We start from the raw sequence: 25,098 nt of genomic DNA, 5'->3' as shown, positions 1-25,098 counted from the left end.
GTGGTTATGCAACAAGGTGGAGGAATCCACCATGGTGGGAGGGTTTGGGGAGGGGTGGGGAGAATCCCAGTACCTATGAAACTGTGTCACATAATACAATGTAATTAATGAATTTAAAATAAAATTTAAAAAAAAAAAAGACTGCATAAATGATAACACCTTTTATATAAGTTTAATTTGCTAAATAGTCCATGAAATCACTGATTAAAAACAACCAAAAGATTAACCTATAACTCTAAAGTCAATGGAAGATTTTCTGTGTATACTATTACTAAATTCTCTCAAAACCAACCCTGTAAAAGCCTAATGTCAAGTTAATATACAAAAACAATTCCAAATATTCTATTAATGAATTATTAAGCAATATTACTGAACTCTTCATGCAACCTATAAATTTGATACTTACAAGTCATTTAAGTAATTCCCATAAAGTTAAAAACACTTCCAACTGAATCAAAGTTATTTCTAAGTTATGTTGTTATAAGAAAGGCAATGTTACTTACCAATAAACCTATTGAGGTTAAACTAATATTAAGTTCTTGGTTATGAAGTCCAAAGCTACCTGCAACATCTACAACTATCTGAAGGCAAGAGCAAGGCATTGTTGGTAAAAAATCAGTCACTACCAGCTGAAGACACTGGAATGCAGTTCGTATCAAGGACTCTCTAAAAAAAAAAAAATAAAAAATACATAATGATCTATTTAAGTGAAATAAGCAAATACATATCTTAAAACAATACTAACCAAAGAACTTAGAGGAAATATTCTCCAACAGAGCTCTTGTAATATTTAGACATTGACCTAAATGTGAGCACACTTTTAACAAAATAACAAAATAAACAAAAATAATAAACCTTGCAGATAAAATAAATCAGGTATTAACAAAATAAATATTAATATCAAATTATTACTATTTGTAGACTATCTAGTTAAAGAAAATGTAAAATGATGATTGAGAAAAGATTCACCAGATATTTTCTCCCATTTTATCCAGCACTGTGCCTAAATGTGTAAACAAACACAATGTACTCACTGAAAGAGAATGAATTTCTTACTCTTTCATATCTCACGTAAATAGTCAAAGGAATATAAGAATCTATATCTAGTCTGTCAGAAGAGTTACAAATATCAGATGAAAAGAATAAGTATATGCTTTCAGTTAAAATTCTACTAGTAAGCAATAGCAGTGAAAATAAAAATTATGATGGCTAATATTGTGTCATAGACTTTCTAAGCATTTTAAAAATGCTAATTTGCTTTGGTGTCACAATAGTGTCCTATTTTACACATTCCATTGGGGGGAACAAAAACTTTAGCCTGATCACAGTTACTAGCTTAATGTATTACTATAAATACTTGAGAAAAATAAGTTTTCCATAAATTATTAGGCATCTTGATGATCTAAAATTCCTATGGTGAGTCGTTAAAATAAAAATGTGAGCCCCACACTTCAGAATTACAAATATATCCAATGCCTGCAAAATCCCCCCACTGAAATGTCCTCATCCATTTCCTCTCAATTTGTGCTTTCTTCCTTATTCCCTATCGAGACGGTGAAGGCACTATGCGTTAAATTGCTTCAGAAACCTGCAGTCACTCCTGCTTGCCTTAGCCCCTAGAGTCAATCTGCTAAATCTCAATCCTTTTATTTTTGGAGAGCCTCAGTTATACACACACACTCATTTTCTACCCTCCTGCCCATGCTAATGTTGCAGTGTAACTACAAAATTACATCTGACCACATCAGTCCTCTGCTTAAAGCTCTAAATTGTCTCCCAAACGTACTTGAAACTAATCCAAAAAGCTCATAAAAGCATAAGAGTTTCCTCATTTTGCCTTTGCCTCTGCCCCTGCTGCTGGAGCCCTATTATCTCGTGCCATAACCTACTACTTTCTTCCTGGAACACTACTGCTAGTACTTGTTTCTCTCCTATAGCACAATTCCACTTCCAGGGCACCAGCTATTTATCTGTGTGGTCAGAGTAACTAGTAAGCGTGGCATGAGGAATACACAAGACAAATAGCCTGTGTAATGCACAAGTGAATATACAGTAATTTTGAAGTAGTTTCAGAGACTTCCAATACATAGGAAAGTCAAATTCTAAACAGTATTTCACATTTCATCAAATACTTATTTTACCAAAAGAAAGCCCAAACATGGATGTGTAAAGACTAATTCATCTTTCTTAGCATAAGGATTTGTGCTCTCATATGAACATCAAATAAACAGCAACTCTTCCACCCTTCTGAAACAAAAAGGATCCCCGCAAATTCTCTATAGCTACTTGAAAGTAGAGGTAAAAAACACTATCACAAATCTTGCACTTCAGCAGGAAGGGTATCCATAAATAATTATCACCACCACAGATTGTAGCATGCATTCCCTTTATAGCATCATCACTTTTTGGATGTTAACTATGATCACTTACCCTTGATCATTTCTAATCGCTCCCATGACTCCAAGCACTAACGGCCATCCAGGTCCAAGGCTGTCTCCCTGACTCTGGAGAATCTGTAATACACACTCTAATTGCTTGAGTCGGATATCAGGATGGTTAATATTGGACATCTCCTTTAATGGGTTCAATAAAAGCAACTGCAGCCGCTGAAAAAGGGGGTAAGAAACTGATTAGGGAAAGAAGCCCCCCAAAAGGGGCTGTCATATCTAGTAACATGTCATTTAACTTCATGGCATTGTACATTTCTACTTTTCTTTCTATTGCTGATTTTGTATTATGACTTTTCATTTGAGAGGCTGTACAGCAGCTGTGAAACGGAGACTAACATATCCAGATGTGAGGATACAATGCAGTATGCATCTCTACTTCCAAATATGGACTTACAATGAAACTGTTTACTATATCTTGACAATAGGATGCTGGGCTCTCTGCCATTGTCCATGCCCACAATGATGGACATATGACTGTGTATGAAGAACTATATTTTAGTAATGATATAGAGGAACTAGGTGGGGGAAGGGGGAGGGAATTGAGGAGGGGAGAAGGGAAATGCCAGGAGCCTATGGAATTGTATCATAAAATGATAATACTAATAAAATGTTTAAAAAAAAAACAACTCAGGTGAGAATCAAAGCCTCTGCATGACACAAAGAGAGAACCTGCAGACTGGGAGAGAAATTCTGGTGAGTAGCCTAGGTCATGGTCATTCACAAGAGGCTTAAGAAGACAACCCAAAAATTTATCTTCTGTAAGAGATCCACAGTTAAGTTAAAAAAAATTCTATAATTAGTTCATATGAGGAAAGATGACTTTATCTCAAAATAATCTCTTATAAAATGAGGTAAAGTTCTTTCTTTACCTGGTTTTGTGAAAGTGGAGGATCGTGGTTAAATGTTAATCCTGCTTTAATAAGTGAAGTTAAAGCTTCGGCTCCCCATTCTCTCATTCGAGAGTTTGGATGCTGACAGACCTAAAGATACATATGTGGAACAAAAATTAGATAATTCATTTGTATATAAAAGCTACAAAGCACACACTTAAGAAAAATTATAACATTTTCTGTTCTTTTCACATTCTAAAAGTTATATCAAAATATCCAATAAGCACTGGAAAAAGAATTATATCCCAAATATAAGCAAGCTTACCTTCTGAATAAGAGCAAGAGCAAGCAATAGGAAAAAAGAAGAAGAAGAAAAATATCAAACTAAAATAAGTCACACAGAAGAAGAATTTCCTAAAGTAAAAGACATATCTTCAGAGTAAACAAAATAAGTAAGCTGATACTAAGGTTAAATTTGTAATTAAATACCACGCTAAAATTTGGAAAACCTTATTCATTGTCATTTGATAGCACTATCTAATAATACAGGAATCTGTGCATATCTTTAATCACCCATAAAAATAATCTCATAAATTAAAAAAACAAACAAACAAAAAAAACTCATGTAAGAGCAAGTGTTTAGTTCCGTGACAAAGATAGCAGTTAAGACCCTCACAGCCCACATCAGCGTGACTGATCTGGCTCTGCTTCCTGCCTTCATCTTCCTGCTAAAGGAAACTCTGGGAGGCAGCAGAGGGGCTGAAAAGATGGATTCCTGACATGCACATCCCAGCCCTGTCCTAACTACTGCATGCCTTTGGGGAAGTTAACCAACATGTGGGCTCTGTCTTTGCCCCATGGGTAAGTTTATAAATAAATATTTTAAAAATACACTCAAAAAAAGGAAAAAACTCATGTACAATTATTTTTCTTACTAAGAGTTCCAAGATAACATAAACTACTATGCCAATTTAATCGAAATTGTAAAAACACATGTACTGAAGAAAGCAGCCAGTTATTAACCAGCAGTAAAATATTAAAAATATCCCAACTGCAAACAAAATTAATGTAAAACCAGACAGAATCTACAGCACAATTCATAATTAGTGACAACAAATCAGTTTTCCCTGCTAAAGAAGGCAATATCACCACTGTGTCAAAGATCATATGTCAGCATATGTAATAATTCTGTGCTGCAATTGTCCTGACGTTTTAGAATTACCTAAAACTGAGGTGGCTCAAAAACTATTACAGTTAGAGGGGAAAAGTCCCAAGCTAACAGCTGATTTCACTGATATTTTTCATTTTTAAAAAACGATTTTCAGTCAATTAAAGCAACATACACTTTCTGTAAACCAATTACTATACAATTTTAATTCTTAATAAATACATATATATACAGCATCAAGAAAGTTTGGGGATGATGGGTATTAATGCTGATTTTCCAAATGGTTATCTATAATTGTTAGTTTAAACATGCATGTCCTTAGTAACAAAAAACTAAAATATAATATTTTACCTCAAGCAGATGGCCAGTTAAAGGTCGCCATAAGATTTCTATTCGGTGCATATTAACTAGACCAGTTTCTAACAATTTGGCAACAGCAAAAAGTGATGGCTCCTAGGGAGAAAACATATTTTATTTTGATATAAGGAACATTCTTGTTACTTTCACTGTAAATAAAATATTCTGAAGAGTATGCCTGTAATCAAAATAAAACTACAAAATCTGCTATCCCAGGACAAGCCATTTTGTTACCCAGAATAGCTCCTAGTTAGAAAATCTGATTAAGAGAAAACTTTAACAGGGAAATGATGAGATGCCAAAAATTACACAGACAGGAAAGAATCATCCTCATTAGGGACACCTTAGAATGCCTGGGCTATGTTAGGTGTGAATACCAGGAAATTTGAAAAAAAAAAAAAAAAAAAGAAAGAGAAAGAGAGAGAGTCATGGAGAAAGATGAAGTCACCAGTACAGCAGAGCTGAGGGCTGTCAGTACCAGAATGGCAAAGACAGCAGACACAAGTTTTCCACAGTCTCTAACAGAAACAACCAACAGGAACGTGGCACATATCCTACACATTTGGCCAAACAAGAGTACTGGGAACTTGGCTCACGAGAACCGTTTCAGAGCAGATGAAACAGAAACTATCTAGTCCAACATTAGTGGAAGTGGTAAAGCATGCTTAAGTGCACGTTCAGCTGACGAAGCTCACAGCTATTTTCTAAAGCGTGGCTGTGGTATCTAACAAAAATACTGCACTAAAAAATATGGCAAGATAATGTAAACAAGAAATTATGAGAGTAATGTTTTCAAAGGCAAAAATCTTTGTATTCTTAAAATTTTAAGAGTGTTGATGAAACCTAGCATGAAAATTTCTCATAGTATCTCTCCTTCCTAAAAGGCTTTGAACTGTGAATCAAGAAGATTGTGGTGTAAGACAAATTCTCAGATGGCCAGGCTGCCCTTGCCCAAGTGTACTAACGATACAGTTAACCTAAATACGAAATTGATGGCAGAAAAATTCACAACTCGCTAGCAACATTATGGTATACAATATTAAGACTGTGAAGTCTAAACAGCCCGGAGTATCAACTCTTCCATGTTACAGCAACTTAACTTTGGGTAACATACAAACTCCGTTTTTTTTTTTTTGGTCTGTTGGGTAAAGTTCATAACAATACTAAAAACTCCTTAGGTTAGAAACTGCCAAGCATGGAAGTCATCTGAAACACTGCCTACCACTGCTTCTTTCTCCACCTCCTTATACCTTAACCCAACTGTACACACAAGCTACGTGAACATTTAACAGAGTACTAGACACCCAAGCCTCCAACCTAAACATTGTTACTCATTAAGTCTGGAATATGCAAGGCTATGGTTTATATATATATATATATATATATATATATATATATATATATATATTTTAAAGATTTATTTATTTTCATTACAAAGTCAGATATACAGAGAGGAGGAAAGACAGAGAGGAAGATCTTCCGTCCATTGATTCACTCCCCAAATGGCAGCAACAGCCGGAGCTGAACTGATCTAAAGCCTGAAGCTAGCAGCCAAGAGCCTCTTCAGGGATCCCCACATATGGGTGCAGGGTCCCAAGGCTTTGGGCTGTCTTCGACCACTTTTCCAGGCCACAAGCAGGCAGCTGGATGATAAGTGGGGCTACCAGGATTAGAACTGGTGCCCATATGGGATTCCAGCACGTGCAAGGCGAGGACTTTAACCACTAGGCTGCTGTGCCAGGCCCTGGTTTTTTATTTTTAAAAAATGCTGTAGCTACCTCTGTTGTACCTCTAAGATGAAATCACTAACAAGGGAGTTAAGAATGCAGCTTGAGTGAGCTGTGTGCATCTCTGGTTGCTGACAGTTCTGAACATGTGACCTCAGGAATACTGCCACTGAACCTTACAGAGTTGCCTTAAAAAAAATTAGTGCTCAGCGAGAACCAAACTCTCAATGAATAATATCTCAATATTTCTGTTTTCCTACTGAGCTTAGTCATGGTGGCCTGGGTGTCACTAGTGTCACCTTCTAAGAACAAGCTTTGTCATATTGAGACAAAATACTGAAATAACAACTGAAAACAGTAAGCTAGTCATTTTAAGCCAACAGTTGAGAAAAATTATTAGACACTTTAATACCTACAATAGTTAATTCATTCAAAACAACTACCATTGCTTAATCACCTGTTTTTCTAACATGTAGAAAAGCTTGCTATTATTTGCATATATAACAATTTGTATGAACACATAACTGAATTAACTTTTTATAGCCTTTATCTATAAATACTTTGCAGTTTACACTGAATGCTTATAGTACACTACACCATTAAAAATCCAAAATTGATTTTTTTTTAAAGACTTATTTATATGAAAGGCAGAGTTACAAAAAGCAGTGACAGAGGGAAGAAAGGTAGGGAGGAGGGGAGAAAGAGAGGGAAAGATAGATCTTCCATCAGCTGGTTTACTCTCCACATAGTCATAGCAGCCCAAAGCCAGGAGCAAGTAGCTTCTTGTGGGTCCTGCATAAGCACAAGACCCAAGCACCGGGGCCACCCGCCACTGCCTTCTCAGGCACATTAGCAGGGAGCAGGACTGGAAATGTAACAGTCACTCTCCAAGTGACCGTAATGGCCAGTCCCGACCCTATCTGAAGCCAGGAGCCAGGAATTTCCTCTGGGTCTCCCACAAGGGTGCAGGGTCCCAAAGCTTTGGGCCGTCTCCAACTGATTTCCCAGGCTATAAACAGGAAGCTGGATGGGAAGCACGGCTGCCGGGATTGGAACCTGTGCCTGTATGGGACCCTGGCATGTTCAAGGCAAGGACTTTGCCGCTTGGCCACTGCACATAATTTCTTATAACATTTTTCTCTTTTAAGGTCCATGAGTCTTCCCTTTACTATGTGCCTGTATCTTAGCACTCCTTCCACATCCAGCTCCAATCAAACTACTTCACCTTGAGTAATCTTTACTCATCATAACAGAAATACATAATAAAAACAGCTCATGTAACCAGTAACAAAGGACTCTGAGAATAAGTCACTTAAAATGTATACACACTCTCATACTATCTTAACTGTCACTTAACCACAAATCAAGTAGTTCATATGCTCTTTTGATAATAAAAAACTCTTATTTCTTTTAAATCTCGTCAGAGTGCCATGTATATGGTGAGCATAATGTGCTTCCAGATTGAATAAATGCTTTAGAAATTACCTTATGAGCTTACTTAAATTTTTAAAAACTATACTTATCTGTAAGAATTAATTTCAAAGATGTAGGACTATTCAAGAAATCAAGAGGGATGATATTCAACAGAGTGTTTAGGATGCCATATGGGATACCTGCATCACATAAAAGAGTACACGGGTTTGGCCCCGGCATGGTGGCCTAGCAGCTGAAGTCTTGGCTTTGAATGCGCCAAGATCCCATGTGGGCGCCAGCTCTAATCCCGGCAGCTCCACTTCCCATCCAGCTCCCTGCTTGTGGCCTGAGAAAGCAGTCAAGGACGGTCCAAAGCATTGGGAACCTGCACCCGCGTGGGAGACCTGGAAGTTCCTGGTTCCCAGCTTCGGATCGACGCAGCTTTGGGACCCTGCACCCGTATGGGAGACCCGGAAGAGGTTCCTGGTTCCCAGCTTGGGATCGGCACAGCACCGGCACAGCACCGGCCCGTTGCGGCTCACTTGGGGAGTGAATCATCAGACGCAAGATCTTCCTCTCTGTCTCTCCTCCTCTCTGTATATCTGACTTTGTAATCAAAATAAATAAATCTTAAAAAATAAATAAATAAATGCTAAATATAAGTATTATGGTGACCTATAACTACTATGTAACATTATTGCTTATAAAATATTTCAAAAGTATAGAACACTGAAGTGCACATAATTTAAAATCATTTTTAAGACATATCACAAGCTAAATCAACTGTTCTTTCTCTTCAACAAAGTAACTATCATTAATAGTAAAAACCCTATAGAGTATATTGGAATACAAGCTGAGTAACAATTCTACTAGTAGAGTGGTAAGATCAGAACGCATGTGTAACTTATATAACTAAAGCATGTACCATTACTGTTAACTGAAAGATAAAATATCAGACCTTATTATTTCCATAGGCCATATCCATTGCTTCTAGCGATAAGGAGCAAAGTGCATTTATTAAATGATGCAATGATACGTCATCAAGATACCTAAAAGGAAAATGAAGATACAAGATAGTTTGATCTAAAAAGTACAGCTAACAGCAACGTTTTTGTCAGCTTAAAAAAAAAAAAGTGAGTCTTACTGTGAGCTTTCAAACAATCTCGAAAGTATGTTGGAAATCACTGGTAAATCTGTCATCACTGCCGTTGTTAGAACCTAAGGAAAAACATAAAACTAAATAAGATGATGACATTTGCGGAAGCAGTAACTGGGTAAAACAGACAAAAGCTTACCGTACTGGGTCCTTCTACAGCTCTCCCAGGTTTCAAGGCACCACCACTACTAGGCTTTAATCCCAGAATCCATACAAGATGCTGTGAAGGTAAAAATATTATATATATATATAGACACACACACATATCAAAACAAATTCATAAAGTTATTACTAAAATTAAATTTTGTAGTATGTTTCTTATAGCTGAAATTAACCTTCATATGAAATAATGATACCGCACAGGCAGTAAAACGGAAATCTCCACAGAAGCACTTCCTAAAAGCACACTGTTTCTTCCTTTCCAGTTTCTCTCTTTTCACACCTACTGTCTATTCTTCAAGCCTTCTCAAAGCACCAACATCTACTGCTTAGCAATGACACACGGAACAACGCTGACCTCCGACCCAAACACTTCAACATACCTGAAGAGTTGCCAAGACTAGTTGCCACGATGTTCCAAGAACAGCCCCATGGCAGTGTGCTAAGTTAAGCAAAGTCCTCATACATTGGATGTTTTTGGAAGTTAGCTACAATTAGAGACGATAGAGTTCCAAGAAACATTATTAATTATTAAAATTTAAAACTTGTAAAGCATCAAGAATGTACTAAATGTTTTTAAAAACACAAAAACAAATATAGGGAAAACAAGTTTTGGATGGTTTATAAGGCACAAATGCATTTGATTACAAGTTGTGTTACCACACAGGTTACAATATCCACTGCACAACTAACTAGTTTTTTTCTGAAAACATCACACAGGAGTCAGCATTGTGGCCCATTGCTGGGCCATCACCTGCACTGCCAGCATCCCATGGAAGTGCTAGCCATGGCTCTGGCTGCTCTGCTTCCAATTCAGCTCCTTGCTAGGATCCCTGAGAAAGTAGAGAAGATGAGCATGGTATTTAGGCCCCTGCTCCCAAAATGAGAGATCTAGATGGACCCTGTTTCCAGCCTGGCCCAGCTCCAGCCATTTGAGAGTTCAGCCAGGAGACAGAAAATCTTTCTCTCCTGAACTCCTTCTCTCTCTACTCTCCTCCCTAAAACTCAGTTTTCCAAATACATATTTAAGAAAAAGGATCTCACCCAGGTAAAAGGTAAGTATGCGGAAAGATTTTGTCAAACACACACTGAAAGAGCATCACATATTTCCTTGCTAGTTAATCAGTAACCAAGAGAACAAATACATTACCATTACTGTGCCCTGAGGTTGGACGGCCAGAGGCTGACCCACTGCCACAACTTGCTGGTGAGATTCACTTGATGGACTTATCATCATAACACTTTGGCCCTGAATGGAATACGCTAGGACACAAAGGAAAGCCTAACTAATTAAATATACTTTTAACATTACGTTCAAAGTAATATCACGCAATTATTTAAATGTATTAATTTGATTAAGTTGATCATAACACATATTTGGTTATTGGTATGGGGGACAGGTGCATTACCTAGTGGTTAAGATGCCTGTGACCCACATTAAAGGGTCTGAGTTAGAGTCCTCTGCCAGGTCCTGAGTACTGCTTCCTTCCAAGGCAGACCATGGGAGACAGCAGGTGGTGACTCAGGGAATGGCATTCCTGCCACCCCCAAAGGAGATGGGGATTACACTCCTGGCTCCCAGCTTTGCCTCCAGCTAGCTCCTCTTGCAGGCATATGTTGAATGAACAAGTACATGGGAGTGCGTTCTCTCTCTCTCACTTCCTCTCTCTCCCATTCTGATTTTCCAACAGTAAGTAAATAAATGCACATCTATACAGGCTGAGTATCCTTTTATCTGAAATCCTTGGGATTAGAATTTTTCAATTCCAGAGTTCTTTTAGATTCTGGATTCTTTTGAATTAGGGATACTGACCTTTTAAAAAAAATCTATTAATTATAGGCCAACATTTTTAAAACTTTGGAAATAAAAAACCAGTAAAAATTATGAAACATTCTATTTCTTTTAAGCAAAATAGAATTAGGTCCTATTAATTGCTTCAAACATATATTTCCAATATATTTTTCTAGTTAGTTAGACCAATACATTTTCAGTCTGAAACACAAGCATACTGAAATACACATCAAATGTAACAAATAAATATTCTCAAAGTATTCAACAAGAAAGAAATCTTGAAATTCAGTTTAATCTAAGTGACTGTTCTATTTGTTCCATTAAAAAATGAACTATTACATTTTAACACTATCATACAGTTTACAAAAGACTATTAGATTTGTCTACTTATTTTCACAATTACAGTTTAAAACTGGTATCATTAGTCCCGTCATTTCCACTGTTTTAAAGAGAGGAAAGAAAACGAAGCCCGGAGACATCAAGAATCCAAAGACCCCAAGCAGACGAGCAGAGGCTTGAGCTCAGAATGTTTAGGTCTCCTGTACATCACACCATCCCACTCGAAGGAAACAACTTGAACAAGCTGAAGTCTTACATTTATTGGTCAGTGTAGCAGCAGTGGTGGTATTTAATACAGTAAGTGCATAATGTGGAGGCAGGGAGCCTTTGCATATCGCTGTTATAAAGGCATCTCTTGAAGTTACCAGGCCCAGTCTTCCACAAAGAGCAGCCATCGTCAGTTCAGCCTTCAAAATGCTCTCTGTGGCAGCTTCATCTGTGCTAAAAAGATTTTACTTAATGTGATAAACTGATTTTAACTGTATTATAAAATAGCCATTCAATGATACTTTAATAAAATCTATTCAAAAATGCTGTCAAAATCAATACACTGAAGAAATTTTAAATAACATATTACCTGAAAATTTGAATTAAAACAATGTTCAATATGACTGAATGATCAAGAATTCAAAGATTTAATCCAAAAAATTCGATTATTTTAAATCAGTAAATTTGAACTATATTTTATTATGTTAAAAAGTAAAAACCCCAGGCCCAGCACAGTAGCTTAGGGGCCGGGATCCTATATGGGTGCTGGCTCTGGTTCCAGCAGCCCCGCTTCCGATCCAGCTCCCTGTTTGTGACCTAGGAAGGCCGTCGAGATCGGCCCAAGGCCTTGGGACCCTGCACCCATGTGGGAGACCTGAAGGAGATTCAGACTCCTGGCTTTGGATCAGTGCAGTTCCAACAGTTGCATTACTTGGGGAGTGAATCATCAGTCGGAGGATCTTCCTCTGTCTCTTCTCCTCTACATATTTATTTGACTTTGCAATGAAAATAAATAAATCGTAAAAAAAAAAAAAAAAAGTAACCCCCCCAAAATTAAATTTAAAAGTTGTGAAAATAAAATTTAATTCATTGCATTAAAATTCCAAAAAATATTTAAATGTAAAAATAAAACCATGATGTAGTTTTTAAAAAGAAAAAAATAAGTAAAGTCAGCAAACCCTAAAGGAAAACACCAACTAAAGAAATTAATCACTATGATTATGAAAGCAGTAACAATTTAAAATGAAAAAAAAAAAAACACACCAATTTTAGGATTGTAATTTTCACTAGAGCATAACAATTCTGGAGTGGGGCAAGGCAGGGATAAGCATGACTATGACAAAAAAATATTCTGCACATAAAATACTGATATAGGAAATAACGCTTGGGACAAGTTACGTAAATTATTTTAGTGTATTTCTTCCTGTTGTTTTTAAACTACCGTAATGTAATGCGGCACGCTCAAAGACGTAATACCTGGCATCAAGAAGAAGCGAGAGTGCAGCAAGGAGACCACACCAGCAGGCGCTCACCATTTCTTCCCACACAGCTCTACTAACTTAAAAGAGGAAAAACAATACTTACTGATAACGACAGATGTCATAACATTTAACAATATGCCAAAATTTCCCTGGCTATTTGACAACATGCCCAATATTCTATCAACAACTCTATTATTAGATCCTAGAGCTCTAACATTTAAATTATATCTAAATATAAGGTTCTTCAGACTCAGACTCTAAGACACTTCAGCACCACGCTCTAACCAACTCAGCTAACCGGCCGGCTACTTACGATACTTTAAAGCTGATATGTTTTAAGATATCTACAGCAAAGTCTTGTATACACGAGTTAACTGACTTTTTAAAAAAATTTGTAATAGTTCTTACACCTTTTCTATTCATCATGCCAAACTTTCAGTCTACATGACAGCTTGGAGTGAGAGAGGGTTACATTATAAGAAAGCTCTGCCAGGAAATCAGTTACACATTCTGAAAATGAAGCAAATAAATACAATAGACACAATGGAATTAGGTGCCTGATAGAAGGAAGTTACAAAAAGGGAAAATTAAAAATAAACCTGTGGCACTGAACTGGAAATTAGTGTGACATTACGGCATTAGGTGTAAATATTAAAATGTAGAAGGGTGTGTACATCTCCTATCTACCAAGAAGCATACCCAGGGCCCTTGTGATAGTCTCAACACCGTTCTCCATGAAAAGGGAAATGGGCCTCTTTCAAAAATGACGGCACCTGATCTAAGCAAAAAATACCCAAGATCCGCTTCAATCATCATGCCTCATCAAGTAGTAAGCAAACACTCAAAAGGACATGAAACAAGCCCAAAAAACACCAGGGTTAACATGAAAGGCATCTGCTAGTCATGCTGGGGATAATGTAACAGTCAGAGATTGTTATCTAATAATAATAAATCCATTTATTAAATGGACTCTACACTAACATATAAGAACAAATGAAAAACAAATCAATGTGGAAAACATTCTTTCCTCTTATAAGCTTAAAAGTGTTCCTTTATAAGAAGGTAATAATTAATTTCATACTGAAGAAACTCAACTAGCATCTTGTTAACCAAATGAGCAAAGTGGACATTCCCAATAACGCAGCAAACTTTTACTGTATGCTTTCTCTCATGTTGACATATTAAATACAGCACAGTAAAATGTCTGCACTAGTTTCTACCATAAATAAATAATCTAACTATAAAAATCTGAGAAAACTCAAATTGACTAGGCCATATTCTTCATTAATGTTAGTCATATCAAAGGGAACTGTTCCACATTGGAGAGGGCATAGACATGTCACCAGATGTAACAGAAGATCTTAGCACAAACGGCAAGAGCTGAATGGAATCTGGGATTAGGCAGCACTGCTGGATTAACACTTACTTTCTGACGGTAAATGCACTATGGTCTGGACGCCTGCCAAACCTTTATGAAATACGCACTGAAGTATGAAGGGGTAATGGGAATCACGTCTGCACCTTACACAGCTTAGACAAAAAAGTACAATAAAATCTACATTAACTGAGAGAACAGTTATTGTAACATGATAAAGTGTTAACAACAGAAAAAAAAAGTAAAGGATATATGGGAACTTTATTATTTTTGTGAATTTCAAAGTGTTTCCAAATAAAACTTGAAAACAGAGCATCGTACCAGTTTCCTCATCCACGTGGTCTGATGCCGACTGCCTGTCTTGTTCTTCTGCAGACGCTGTTGGTGAAGACTCTCCTTCAGTTGCAGTCTGACATTCTGTTTCAACCTCTCCTAACTCGCCTTCAATCATACTAGTGATTCCACGGACAAGGTCTAGCAAGCAATGGAACGCCACAGACATGGCATAACCTTCTGGTATTGTTGGAGGCTCAACTTTGTCCAGCATCTCTAGGCTGCATGATGAAAAGAATTAAAGCATTATTGAAAAACTGAATGAAAAGATTAAAAAATTATTTCTGTAACTTATACATAATATAAATTAAGATAAATAGAACAGCAAAAGTATACAGACAATACTTAAAATTCTGTTTCATTTGGAAGAGGATCCCTTTATCGTATCCAAAGAAAACTCCTTAGAAATATTAAGGCCTAATCACAGACAAAACTATTTTAATAATTTACTTATATTCTCCAATTGTGCCAATATCTCCACTAAATGTTGATATCAGGAAAGTAAACACTAATAATCAAAATATATATTAAGAGCTAAAAAGAGTATGAAACTTTAACTTAGGCACTTTTAAAATTATATTATCAAATCAAATCAAGAGGTACACACTTTCATGTTCTGGGAAAATGTAACTGTGATGGTAATTTGATTATTTATAAAAAAAATAAAAACTGTAGCCAGTAATAAGTGGCTTAATAAATTCAGGTAATCAGAAATATACTTACTTTATTGATTTAAAAATTAAAGTTCTAATGGGAAGAGTTATGGGCTTAATCTTTACCAGGCCAATTAGCTTTACAGTTATATGCCTAACAAGTTAGTGCTAAGCATCTTCTTAGACAAATTTCTGTTCTCAAAAAAAAAAAAAAAAAAAAGGAATTTATTCAGAGATTATACCTAAAACAGATAACACAGGAAATACTGACAGGTTCTATAATACAGACTCTAGAGAAAAATCACTTTATATGAACTTCATAATGAATGAATAAAACACATGGATTCAACAGGGAAACTCCAAGGTGAAAATGCAGCCCACAGACGAAACAACAGCCAATATGCTCTACAAGTCCAGAAACAATCCTAGTATTGACAATAAAAAACATTCATTCTTTAGAGATTTAGTCCTAACTTTGTCTTCAAAATGAAAATTTCACATAAATACAGAATACTATACAGAAAATAGAATTCAGTAACAGAGTAAAGTCCAAGTCTCTCAGATAACAATATTAATTTTCACTCTTTGACTACAACTTGGCCAAGTTACTTCTCCTTTGCGGTTTGCTTCTTTTCCCCCACCCCTACAGCCTACATATTCAATTCCCGCCTTTTATCGGTGTCCACCCAACACGATCTCATTAGAGAAGAGACCCTTCTGTCCTCATCTTCACCTTCACCACTTTCTTTCACCTGGATTTCTTCAAAATATAAATCACTATCCAAAGTTATAGAATGTTTATTGTTGTCTTTATTAACTATCTCAGTAGCTAAAACATAAGTAGTAAGAGGGCAAGAATTTCCTATTTTTTTTCAATCTACAAAATGAGGCAGGGAAGTGAAGTAGGTAATTATTAATGTGTCCTTTCACCATAAAAATCTGATTCTTGGGGCTGGCATTGCGCAACATGTTAAGTAGCTGTCTGCAATAATGGTATCGCAAATGGGCACCAATTTAAGTCCTAGTTGGTCCAAACAATGTGATTAGCTAAGTACATGAAATTTTTCTCATGTATACAATCTTGATACGTAGATATATCATTACGCCCATTTTAAAGATGAAAGAAATGAGGTTAGAAAAAAAGATTAACCAGCTGGTTGATGGTAACTTGATTAATAATTTGAAGACCCAAATCCACAGAGTCTGAAACGAAGCTATACAATTCAAACCAAAGCCTATACAGGATAAGTAGGTTCTTCAGTCTTAAAAAAAAATCGTATTTCTATTTTAGAATGTTGCCAACATCCTAGAAATAGCACAAAGAAAACAAAATCTAGTCCTATATTAAAAACTCTGAAATACGACAAAAGAGAATAAGCTTTGACATGCATTGGAAATAATAAATCAAAAACATAAAATAACACATGGAGGGAAGTGTATTAGGATTAAATATCACCCCAAACAAGACCGCTCCTTGTAGAATAATGTCAATACTACTTACTAGGTGGCTTTAGCACTGCCTTGAACTGTCACACTCAGAATAGGTATCCAAGTTCCTCTGTATTCAAATGCTGGTAGCAAAGTAACACCTCCACCAATCCCCACCATTCCTGAGTTAGCTGGTGCTGATACTGGCCCACCCGAATTGTTGTTACCTATCACAATAAGGCAGAAAAATCAGCAAAGATTTAGTTCAAAATTTTCTACTTCCCTGGCCAATCTTAAAAACAATTTTTCCTGTGCAATCACAACGGGAATTGTACAAATAAAACAAATTTGTCAAATCTATTTGACCCATTTGAGAAATTCTGTTTCCTAAAAAATACCATTTCTAAATAAAAGCTATTGTAGTAAATACTGACAATGTGTGATATGTATTTCATTATACTCCTTTTTTTTTAATCAAAGGTGACAACAAAAAAGCCCATCAGTCAGTTAATATGAAGAAGACTAAGAATGTAAAAGGAAGCAAAATCTATACATTGATTCCCAAACTACATGTCAAAAGCAGTTCTAACAAAGCTCATAAGGTACTAACTCTGTTAGCTGGAGAGAAAGTAAGTGAGCATTCTTCTAAAATGAAGATTAGCCCCAAAACTTTTCTTTTTCTATGATTAGAAGAAATGCAAAATATATCAGAGAAGAAAATTTATTCTAAAAGAAATGCACACAGTTTCCTTAATAAGATCAAAATGTTCTGTAAATGTAAACATTTATTATCTGTGTATTTGGGCAATCCAGAGTTTTCTAGTCTCAGGACTGCCATGAAATATTCCCCTCAGAATAGTGAATATTGCAAACCATGGTAAAGAAAAAACAGGAATCTGTCCTTACCAGCCTGGTTGGTTGTAGCAGGATTCCCAGTAGGAGGAACAAGAAACAAGGACTGGATAAAAGATCCCAGTGCATTCACAATATCACGAAAAACCTTGGTAGAATGCTGTTTCATATCATAGGACTGACAAAATGACCTATAAAAGAATTTGCAAAGTTTCTGGCAAAAACATTCAAACACATTAAGTTTTTAACATTTTTAATACTAAATGACACTGCACAAAAGTTTCAATGCCATACTCGAAGATTAGTCATTACACCTGAACTACTATACTAATTAGATTAGACCAAAATCCAGCTTCTTAAAAAGAAATTTATCTTATTGGCTGGTTTTCTCTGTGTGTGTGTGTTTGTTTGCGTGTGTGTGTGTGAGAGAGAGAGAGAGAATATGATCTCTTTTAAAAGACAGAGTGGCAGAGGGCGAAAGAGAGATAGAGATCTTCCATAGAGTGGTTCACTCCTCAAATGGCCACTATGGCTGGGACTGGAACAAAGTGAGATCAGGAACCTGGAACCTCACTGAGGTCTCCCATGTGGTGGCAGAGGCCCAAGCACTTGAGCCATCTTCCACTGCTTTTCCTGGTGCATTTTCAGGGAACTAGAGCAACAGTGCAGCAGCCAGGTTCGAACTTGGATACCATCATGCAAGCCGCGATTTAACCTGAAACAACACTAGTCCCTCTTGGCTGCAATATAACTTAGTCAATGCAGCTTGATGGCAATCATTAATCATACATACTGCCTACCACTCAGTGTTTTTCCCCACACTTAACACCCTGCTCCTCTATATAAAGGACATTCTTTATTTGGAAATTGCTAAAATCTTATTAACCTACTATTAACAAAAATTGACAAGGTTATACCTTAACAGCTGAGGTTGCACACAAAGTCTGTGTATTGATTCCACTGCAACAGCTCGTAACCACTGTGGTTTATCAGCATCCAGAAATTTAACCAGGAGTGATAGAAATATCTCACATTCAGTTACCTATAAAGTAAATGATTATTTAATAATATTGCTTTGAATTACAAGAATTGTAACTTCTATTCTTGTTCTTTTTTTTTTTTAAAGATTTATTCATTTTTATTACAGTCAGATATACAGAGAGGAGGAGAGACAGAGAGGAAGATCTTCCGTCCGATGATTCACTCCCCAAGTGAGCTGCAATGGGCCGATGCGAGCCGATCCGATGCTGGGAACCAGGAACCTCTTCCGGGTCTCCCACGAGGGTGCAGGGTCCCAATGTATTGGGCCGTCCTCAACTGCTTTCCCAGGCCACAAGCAGGGAGCTGGATGGGACGTGGAGCTGCCGGGATTAGAACCGGCGCCCATATGGGATCCCGGGGCTTTCAAGGCGAGGACTTTCGCCGCTAGGCCACGCCACCGGGCCCATCTATTCTTGTTCTTAACTTACTCTTGCTCTTAACTCTAGCTCAAAAACCAATAAAAATCTTTCAGATTTGAAATAAACTAAAGTTCCTAATAGGAAATGGGAAAAAAAAGAGAAAGGCGAGGTAATTACAATAGATGGAAAAACTAAGAGTCAAATAATCAACATCCATCTAATTACATTCTCACAAACACCAGTGATTAATAATTAATCTTTCATGCTATTCTTCAAGAGATATAGAATATCACCATGCCATCTTTATTCCTATAAATTTCCAGGTAGCATCTATCAAAAAGTGCTGAAGGATGAATTTTCGACCAGCAGTATCACAACATTTAACTGTACTTTCTTCAATTGTTTAATAATCAAAGAGTTAATAAGTCAAAAAGTGCTTCATTAAAAAATCTTTTATCAGTTTATGTAAAATAATTAGAACAGAAACAATTTATGTGAGCTATCATTACTCTTGCTATACTCATAGCCCATCTTCTTAGCCAGCTTTTTAAAATTAACAATGGATACAACAAACGTCTGATGACCAAATGAACCAACAAAAGCTAATCCTTTTATTCAAAGGTACATGGACCCTTTTTGTGATTCACTGGCCCAGGACTAGTACACTTCCTGGCTGGTAGATGTCTGTGCTCTTGTCTTGTCTTCACATGTTAAACAGAAAGAGAAAGCTACTCCCTCTGGTGACTTTCATATATGAGGGACCCACTACTTGACCTCACCTAAGCCTAAATACTTCCAACAGATCACACAGACAAATATCATAAACACTGAGGATTATGCTTCAATGCAAGAATTTCAGGGAATACAATTCAGTCCACAGTATCAAATTTTATAAAAACATAAGGCAAATAACTTATTAGTTCCAAATAACTTACTAGCCAAAGAAACAAAATGATTTCTAAACCTGCTCTGAGGAAATAACAAAGCACATTTCTGAATAGAAGGAAAGGGTTGGTTGTACATTATTAACAAGTGAATATTAAAGGAAAAGGAGAAAAGCCTTCTCTTCCTGGCGTCTTATTCTAATGCAATGAAGCCTAAATTCTACAAATAGAAGAAGGCCCTCTGAGACAATCCTGCCAATATTTAGGGAACAAGTGCAGATGTGGCACAAAGTGGGCATAGCGACTACAATAAAAACTCCCCATACACTTCAAGCACCCCACCTGGCCCAACTACCTGATCTGACAGAAACTACGGCCTCTAAACAAGCCCATGCATTTCCTCCTCTTTAAAAATCTATTCATCTGGGGCCCAGCACAGTAGCCTAGTGGCTAAATCCTCGCTTTGCATGTACCAGGATCCCATCTGGGCACCAGTTTATATCCTGGCTGCTCCACTTCCCATCCAGCTCCCTGCTTGTGGCCTGGGAAAGCAGTTGAGGATGGCCCAAAGCATTGGGAGACCCAGAAGAAGCTGCTGGCTTTGGATTGGCTCAGTTCTGGCAGTTGTGGCCACTTGGGGAGTGAACAAGCGGATGGAAGATCTTTTTCTCTGTATCTCCTTCTCTCTGTATATCTACCTTTCCAATTAAAATAAGTAAATAAATAAATCTTTAAAAAATGCAATAAAGCAGTACAAGATGGCACAAAGCCTGGGACCCTGCACCAACATGGGTGACCCGGAAGATGTTCCTGGCTCCTGGCTTTGGAACAGCTCAGCTCTGGCTGTTGCAGCCACTGGAGAGTGAATCAGTGAAGGAATGAGCTTTCTCTCGGTCTCTTTCTCTGTAAAACTGCCTTTCCAAAAAAACAAAAACAAAAGCAACAACAAAAAACCTTTTGCTGAAGGAACTGAAAAATCTAAACTCCTTATTTAATAAACCACTTTCTAAAAAGAGTACAGCATGTAATTACACACACAAACATGTACTAGAAAAAGCACTTACCAAAAGACTGTAAAATTGCTTAATGAGAACGGAGACTACTCTCAGCAAACGCATGCAGATAGGAAAATATGGCTTTTCCACTGGTGCCGGGGAAGACGAAGTGTTGGAACCTTGTCTGAACTTTATATTTGGAGAAAACAGCTTTATCACAAGAGGGCATACCCTCTCCTTGAGGAGAAAACTAAATTCCTGATGCTTTTGCAAAGGAAAAAGAGAAAAATTAACTTAGATTGCGCTTCACACTTTGAAAACATAACTTCACCACTTAACAAAACTTCTTGATGATCAGTACTTCTAACTTAGCTTTATCAGTTTACCTGTTTTATTAACTTAGTTGATACACACCTTTGAAATTTCCATTGTTCTTAATATGTCTAAGAACAAAATGACACTATTTCAAACTTTTAACAAAGTATGATTTACAAAAGAACATTAAGTGACTTAAAATTCAGTTCTGCTGATTACAACCCTTTACTTCAGTTTGGCACTTGGAATTAAAACATACAGCACAAAAGAAAGAATAGATTATACACATTCAAGCAAGTAAAGATTTTAAAACAGGTAGCTAGGAGGGAAAACTTAAACAAAATGTAAGTGAAGTAATTCATGGAGTTTATTTTTGCAAAGAAAAATCCATTTAATAATTTACTTAAACATGTTCTACTTAAACTGCTTAAAAAGAACACAATGAACTGGTAAAACTCACAGTAACAAACATGCATCATTTACTTAGAAAATTTACTGTACAAAGAATTCTTACATCTTAGCAGCGGCTAAATTATGCAGTATGTCTTCTTTAATGTGTCGATTCTCTGCCTTAATAGCCAAGGTAGCCCTCCTTTCCTGAAAATACATGACCTAGTCTGCCTTTAATTCTAGTCTCAGGATATTTTCACTTTGTTGCTGCAGTAATCCTAATTTCACTGAAGCTATAAACTAGGAATGACATTATCTAATGTAATTTAATCTTGTAGAAAAATAAGACAAAAAGCAATTAACTCAAAATCACATTTTTTTTTTTTACAAAACACCCGTTTCATTTCTCAGAAAATACAACTAAACAAAAAGTAAAAACAAAAGCCTTTTAAAATTTTACTTTCTACAGATAAGTTAGTCATTGTTAATTTCAGGATATATACTCTTCCAGACTTTTACATGTGTATTAATGCACTTTTTCTTTTTCAGAAAAAAAGAGATCTTAAGAGTTGAGTGATTTGAAATTGTATACTCAAAACTAAAACTAAGTTTGCCTGATTGGCAAAATTTAACATACAGTTAAAACCATTTTCATACTTTATAAAAAAATCATTTTATGTGTTGCTTAACATAAGTCATTCTTATGGTTCATCACTGCTGCTTCTGACTATGGTCCTCATAGTCTGTACAGCCACAGAGAACAACTCCTTCCCCACCCTCACCCTTACAAAGCTCCTTAAAGCACTTCAACTAGGTGCTGTTTCTGGTTATTCTGAAACTTTTTGTCTTTCACTGTATCACACCATCTCAGATTTGCACCCCTGTTCTGTTTTCACCATCAAACACAAGTTCATCCTCTTCCTGCTCAGCTGTTTAATTCTGCAGCTTCTGAGGCCCAGAGCAGGAGGCCCTTGCTTTCTACTAGCCTCCCAAAATAAAACTTCTTAATCTTTAATTTCACTCTCAATTTTTAATTAGCAACTATATAAAAGCAACACTTAGGTGCACAATTTGGCTCAAAAAGTCAAGCAAATATTTTCCATGTCTCACAGACACATCAAAATTAGCATGTAGGGGCTAGAAATACAGTGTAGCATGGTAAGCTTCTGCCTGTGGTAGCAGCATCCTATATGAGCATTGGTGTAGGGCCTGATGAGTCCACTTCCAATCCAGCTCCTGCGAATGGTCTGTGAACGCAACAAAAGAGGGTCCAAGTCCTCGGGTCCATGTATCCACATGTGAGGCCCAGAAGCTCCTGCTTCAGACCAGCCTAGCTCCAACCACTGAATCAGGGAGTGAACCAGCAGATGAAAGATCTCTCTCTCTGGAACACTGCCTTTCAAATTAAAACAACATCTTGAAAAAAAAAAACAGCAAGTCTATAAAAGCACAATATATCCCTTTTAATAAAAATTCTTCTACATCTTAGCAAATGGTTCACTGCTCAAGAAAGCTACAAGTCATCCTTCAACAGGCCTATTTAGTCACTCAATCAAAACTTCATCGATTTACTCAGCAACTACTTGTGACTTCTCAATACACGCTAGGCATCTAGCAAGGGAAAGGCATCTAAGGTCAAGTACAGCCCCTGCTCTTAGAGCCTGTTTCCTAGAAAACAAGGTAGATCCCGTCTCACGGTCTCAGGAATTCTCTAAGGAAAATTCCTTCTCCATTTTACCTGTCTGGCAGTAAGAGCTTGTGTTATTTTTGATTCACCATCAACTTTTCACCAAATTTTCATTTTCAGTTAATATTTCTCATATTTTTCTTCCACAGATTTTTCATATTTTATCACCTAGTCTTTCTCCACATTAATGTCACAAGGGCATAACTTTTATCAGTCTTATTCAATTCTGTGAATTATTGCACACTGACAAATTTTGATTAAAAGTATCAATGATGAGATAAAACAGAACATTTTATTATTTCTGGAAGAAAATTTTCTAGACTCTTCTATACACTAATTCCTCCCATCCTCTACTTTATAAGAGGAAGAATAATGTAAAGTTTGGATTTTATAGATAAATTTAACCTGGAAAAACTTTTTCAAACCTTTCCTATAAAAGAAAGAAAATAAAATCCAAACAGAAATTTTTCATTAATATTCATTTACCAATTCTATCATTCAAATACTAGTAACTTTTCAGTATACCAGGTACAATTATTAAAAGTACCTCTACTACACAGAAATAAGTTCTTGCTTCATGGAACTTATCTTCTGGCAGGAAAACAGAAAAATACCATTAGGGCCCAGGCCTGGCACAGTAGTCTAGTGGCTAAAGTCCTCGCCTTACACACCAAGGGATGCCACACGGGCACCGGTACATATCCCGGCAATTCCACTTCCCATCCAGCTCCCTGTTTGTCGCCTGGGAAAGCAGTTGAGGACAGCCCAAAGCCTTGGGACCCTGCACCTGAGTGGGAGACCCGGAAGAATCTCTTGGCTCCTGGCTTCAAACTGGCTCAGTTCTGACCGTGGCGGCCACTTGGGGAGTGAACAAGCGGACGGAGGATCTTTCTCTTTGTATCTCCTTCTCTCTGTATATCTGCCTTTCTAATAAAAATAAATAAATCTTTAAAAAAACTAAAAAAATACTATATATATATATATGGCATATATATAAGAGGGTGATAAGTGCAATAAGGAAAAATAAAGAGCAATAAAAAAGATAAGGGTGCTGACACGAAAAATATTGCTTTTTATAGAAACCAGGAATGATCTGGCTAATGAATTATCATTGAGCAAAGATCTTGAAAGAGAAAAACATCAGGACTTCTGGGAAGAAAGCATTCCACAGTAAGAAGACATGAAGCACCCTGCAGCAGGAATGTTTTGGGGGCATTAAGAAACAACAGCAGGACATGTGCACTACCCAAGAACACACAGCCACATATAAAAAATGAGGAGCAGAAATATCTTTAGGTTCTAAAATATTTTTAAATACATTCCTTCCACAACCACATTCTTTCATAATTAGGCTAGGAAATAGCTAACTAGATAGCCTCAACTGATGAAATTTAAAATTTTTTGAAGTGTTATAGCAGTTTTTTTTAAAAAGCAAGATAAAACTAAATCCTTATATATTCCAGTCTAGGCTGTAATGCTTTTCATTTTCAATGTGGGAAAAAATATATGCTTTCTTGAAAAGCATCTATTAAGAAATTAAAGACGTTATAATCGACTTACTTGTAAAAAGACTTGTGGAAAATCATTGAGGACAGACTCCAGTAATTCAAGGCCAAATGTTCGAGTCATTTCTGTCATGCCTACCAGCCAGTAAGGGGCATCAGCATTAACCAACTGACAAAGATCCTGAGAAAACAAATCAAATAATTTCCTTCTCTAGAATGAAATGTACTTTTCAAAACCCACAGCTCATAAAATTTATAAAAACTCCAAGCCTCTCTTATCTGCTCTATAGAAACTAAGCTTTGGTGATTCTAAGTTTGATAAGTTGCACACTGGATGAATTGTATATATAAACTTCTAAAGAATACTATAACTATGAAAAACATATGCAGTAGAAAGCTAACTTATTCTTTTTAATGAAAT

The 25,098-nt window shown here is 36.6% G+C and overlaps 1 protein-coding gene across 2 annotated transcripts in view; it reads right to left on the bottom strand.

Moving 5' to 3' along the window:
* Positions 1-25,098, bottom strand: part of MON2 (MON2 homolog, regulator of endosome-to-Golgi trafficking) — an 86,458-nt gene that overhangs the window by 32,186 nt on the left and 29,174 nt on the right. For both annotated transcript variants that reach the window (XM_004582986.2, XM_004582987.4), the window contains exons 7-23: positions 24,733-24,858; positions 20,850-21,044; positions 18,419-18,543; positions 17,556-17,692; positions 16,723-16,876; positions 14,557-14,789; positions 12,856-12,937; positions 11,648-11,832; positions 10,411-10,523; positions 9,644-9,748; positions 9,241-9,321; positions 9,090-9,163; positions 8,904-8,994; positions 4,800-4,901; positions 3,320-3,430; positions 2,431-2,606; positions 504-666 (exon numbers count right to left, since the gene is read on the bottom strand). In XM_004582986.2, the coding sequence (XP_004583043.2) occupies positions 504-666; positions 2,431-2,606; positions 3,320-3,430; positions 4,800-4,901; positions 8,904-8,994; positions 9,090-9,163; positions 9,241-9,321; positions 9,644-9,748; positions 10,411-10,523; positions 11,648-11,832; positions 12,856-12,937; positions 14,557-14,789; positions 16,723-16,876; positions 17,556-17,692; positions 18,419-18,543; positions 20,850-21,044; positions 24,733-24,858 (2,253 nt within the window). The remainder of the gene's footprint in view (positions 1-503; positions 667-2,430; positions 2,607-3,319; positions 3,431-4,799; positions 4,902-8,903; positions 8,995-9,089; positions 9,164-9,240; positions 9,322-9,643; positions 9,749-10,410; positions 10,524-11,647; positions 11,833-12,855; positions 12,938-14,556; positions 14,790-16,722; positions 16,877-17,555; positions 17,693-18,418; positions 18,544-20,849; positions 21,045-24,732; positions 24,859-25,098) is intronic.

Source organism: Ochotona princeps, chromosome 15 (genome assembly GCF_030435755.1).
Source record: "Ochotona princeps isolate mOchPri1 chromosome 15, mOchPri1.hap1, whole genome shotgun sequence".
Lineage (NCBI taxonomy): Eukaryota > Metazoa > Chordata > Mammalia > Lagomorpha > Ochotonidae > Ochotona > Ochotona princeps.
This window is presented reverse-complemented; position numbering and strand designations above follow the sequence as displayed.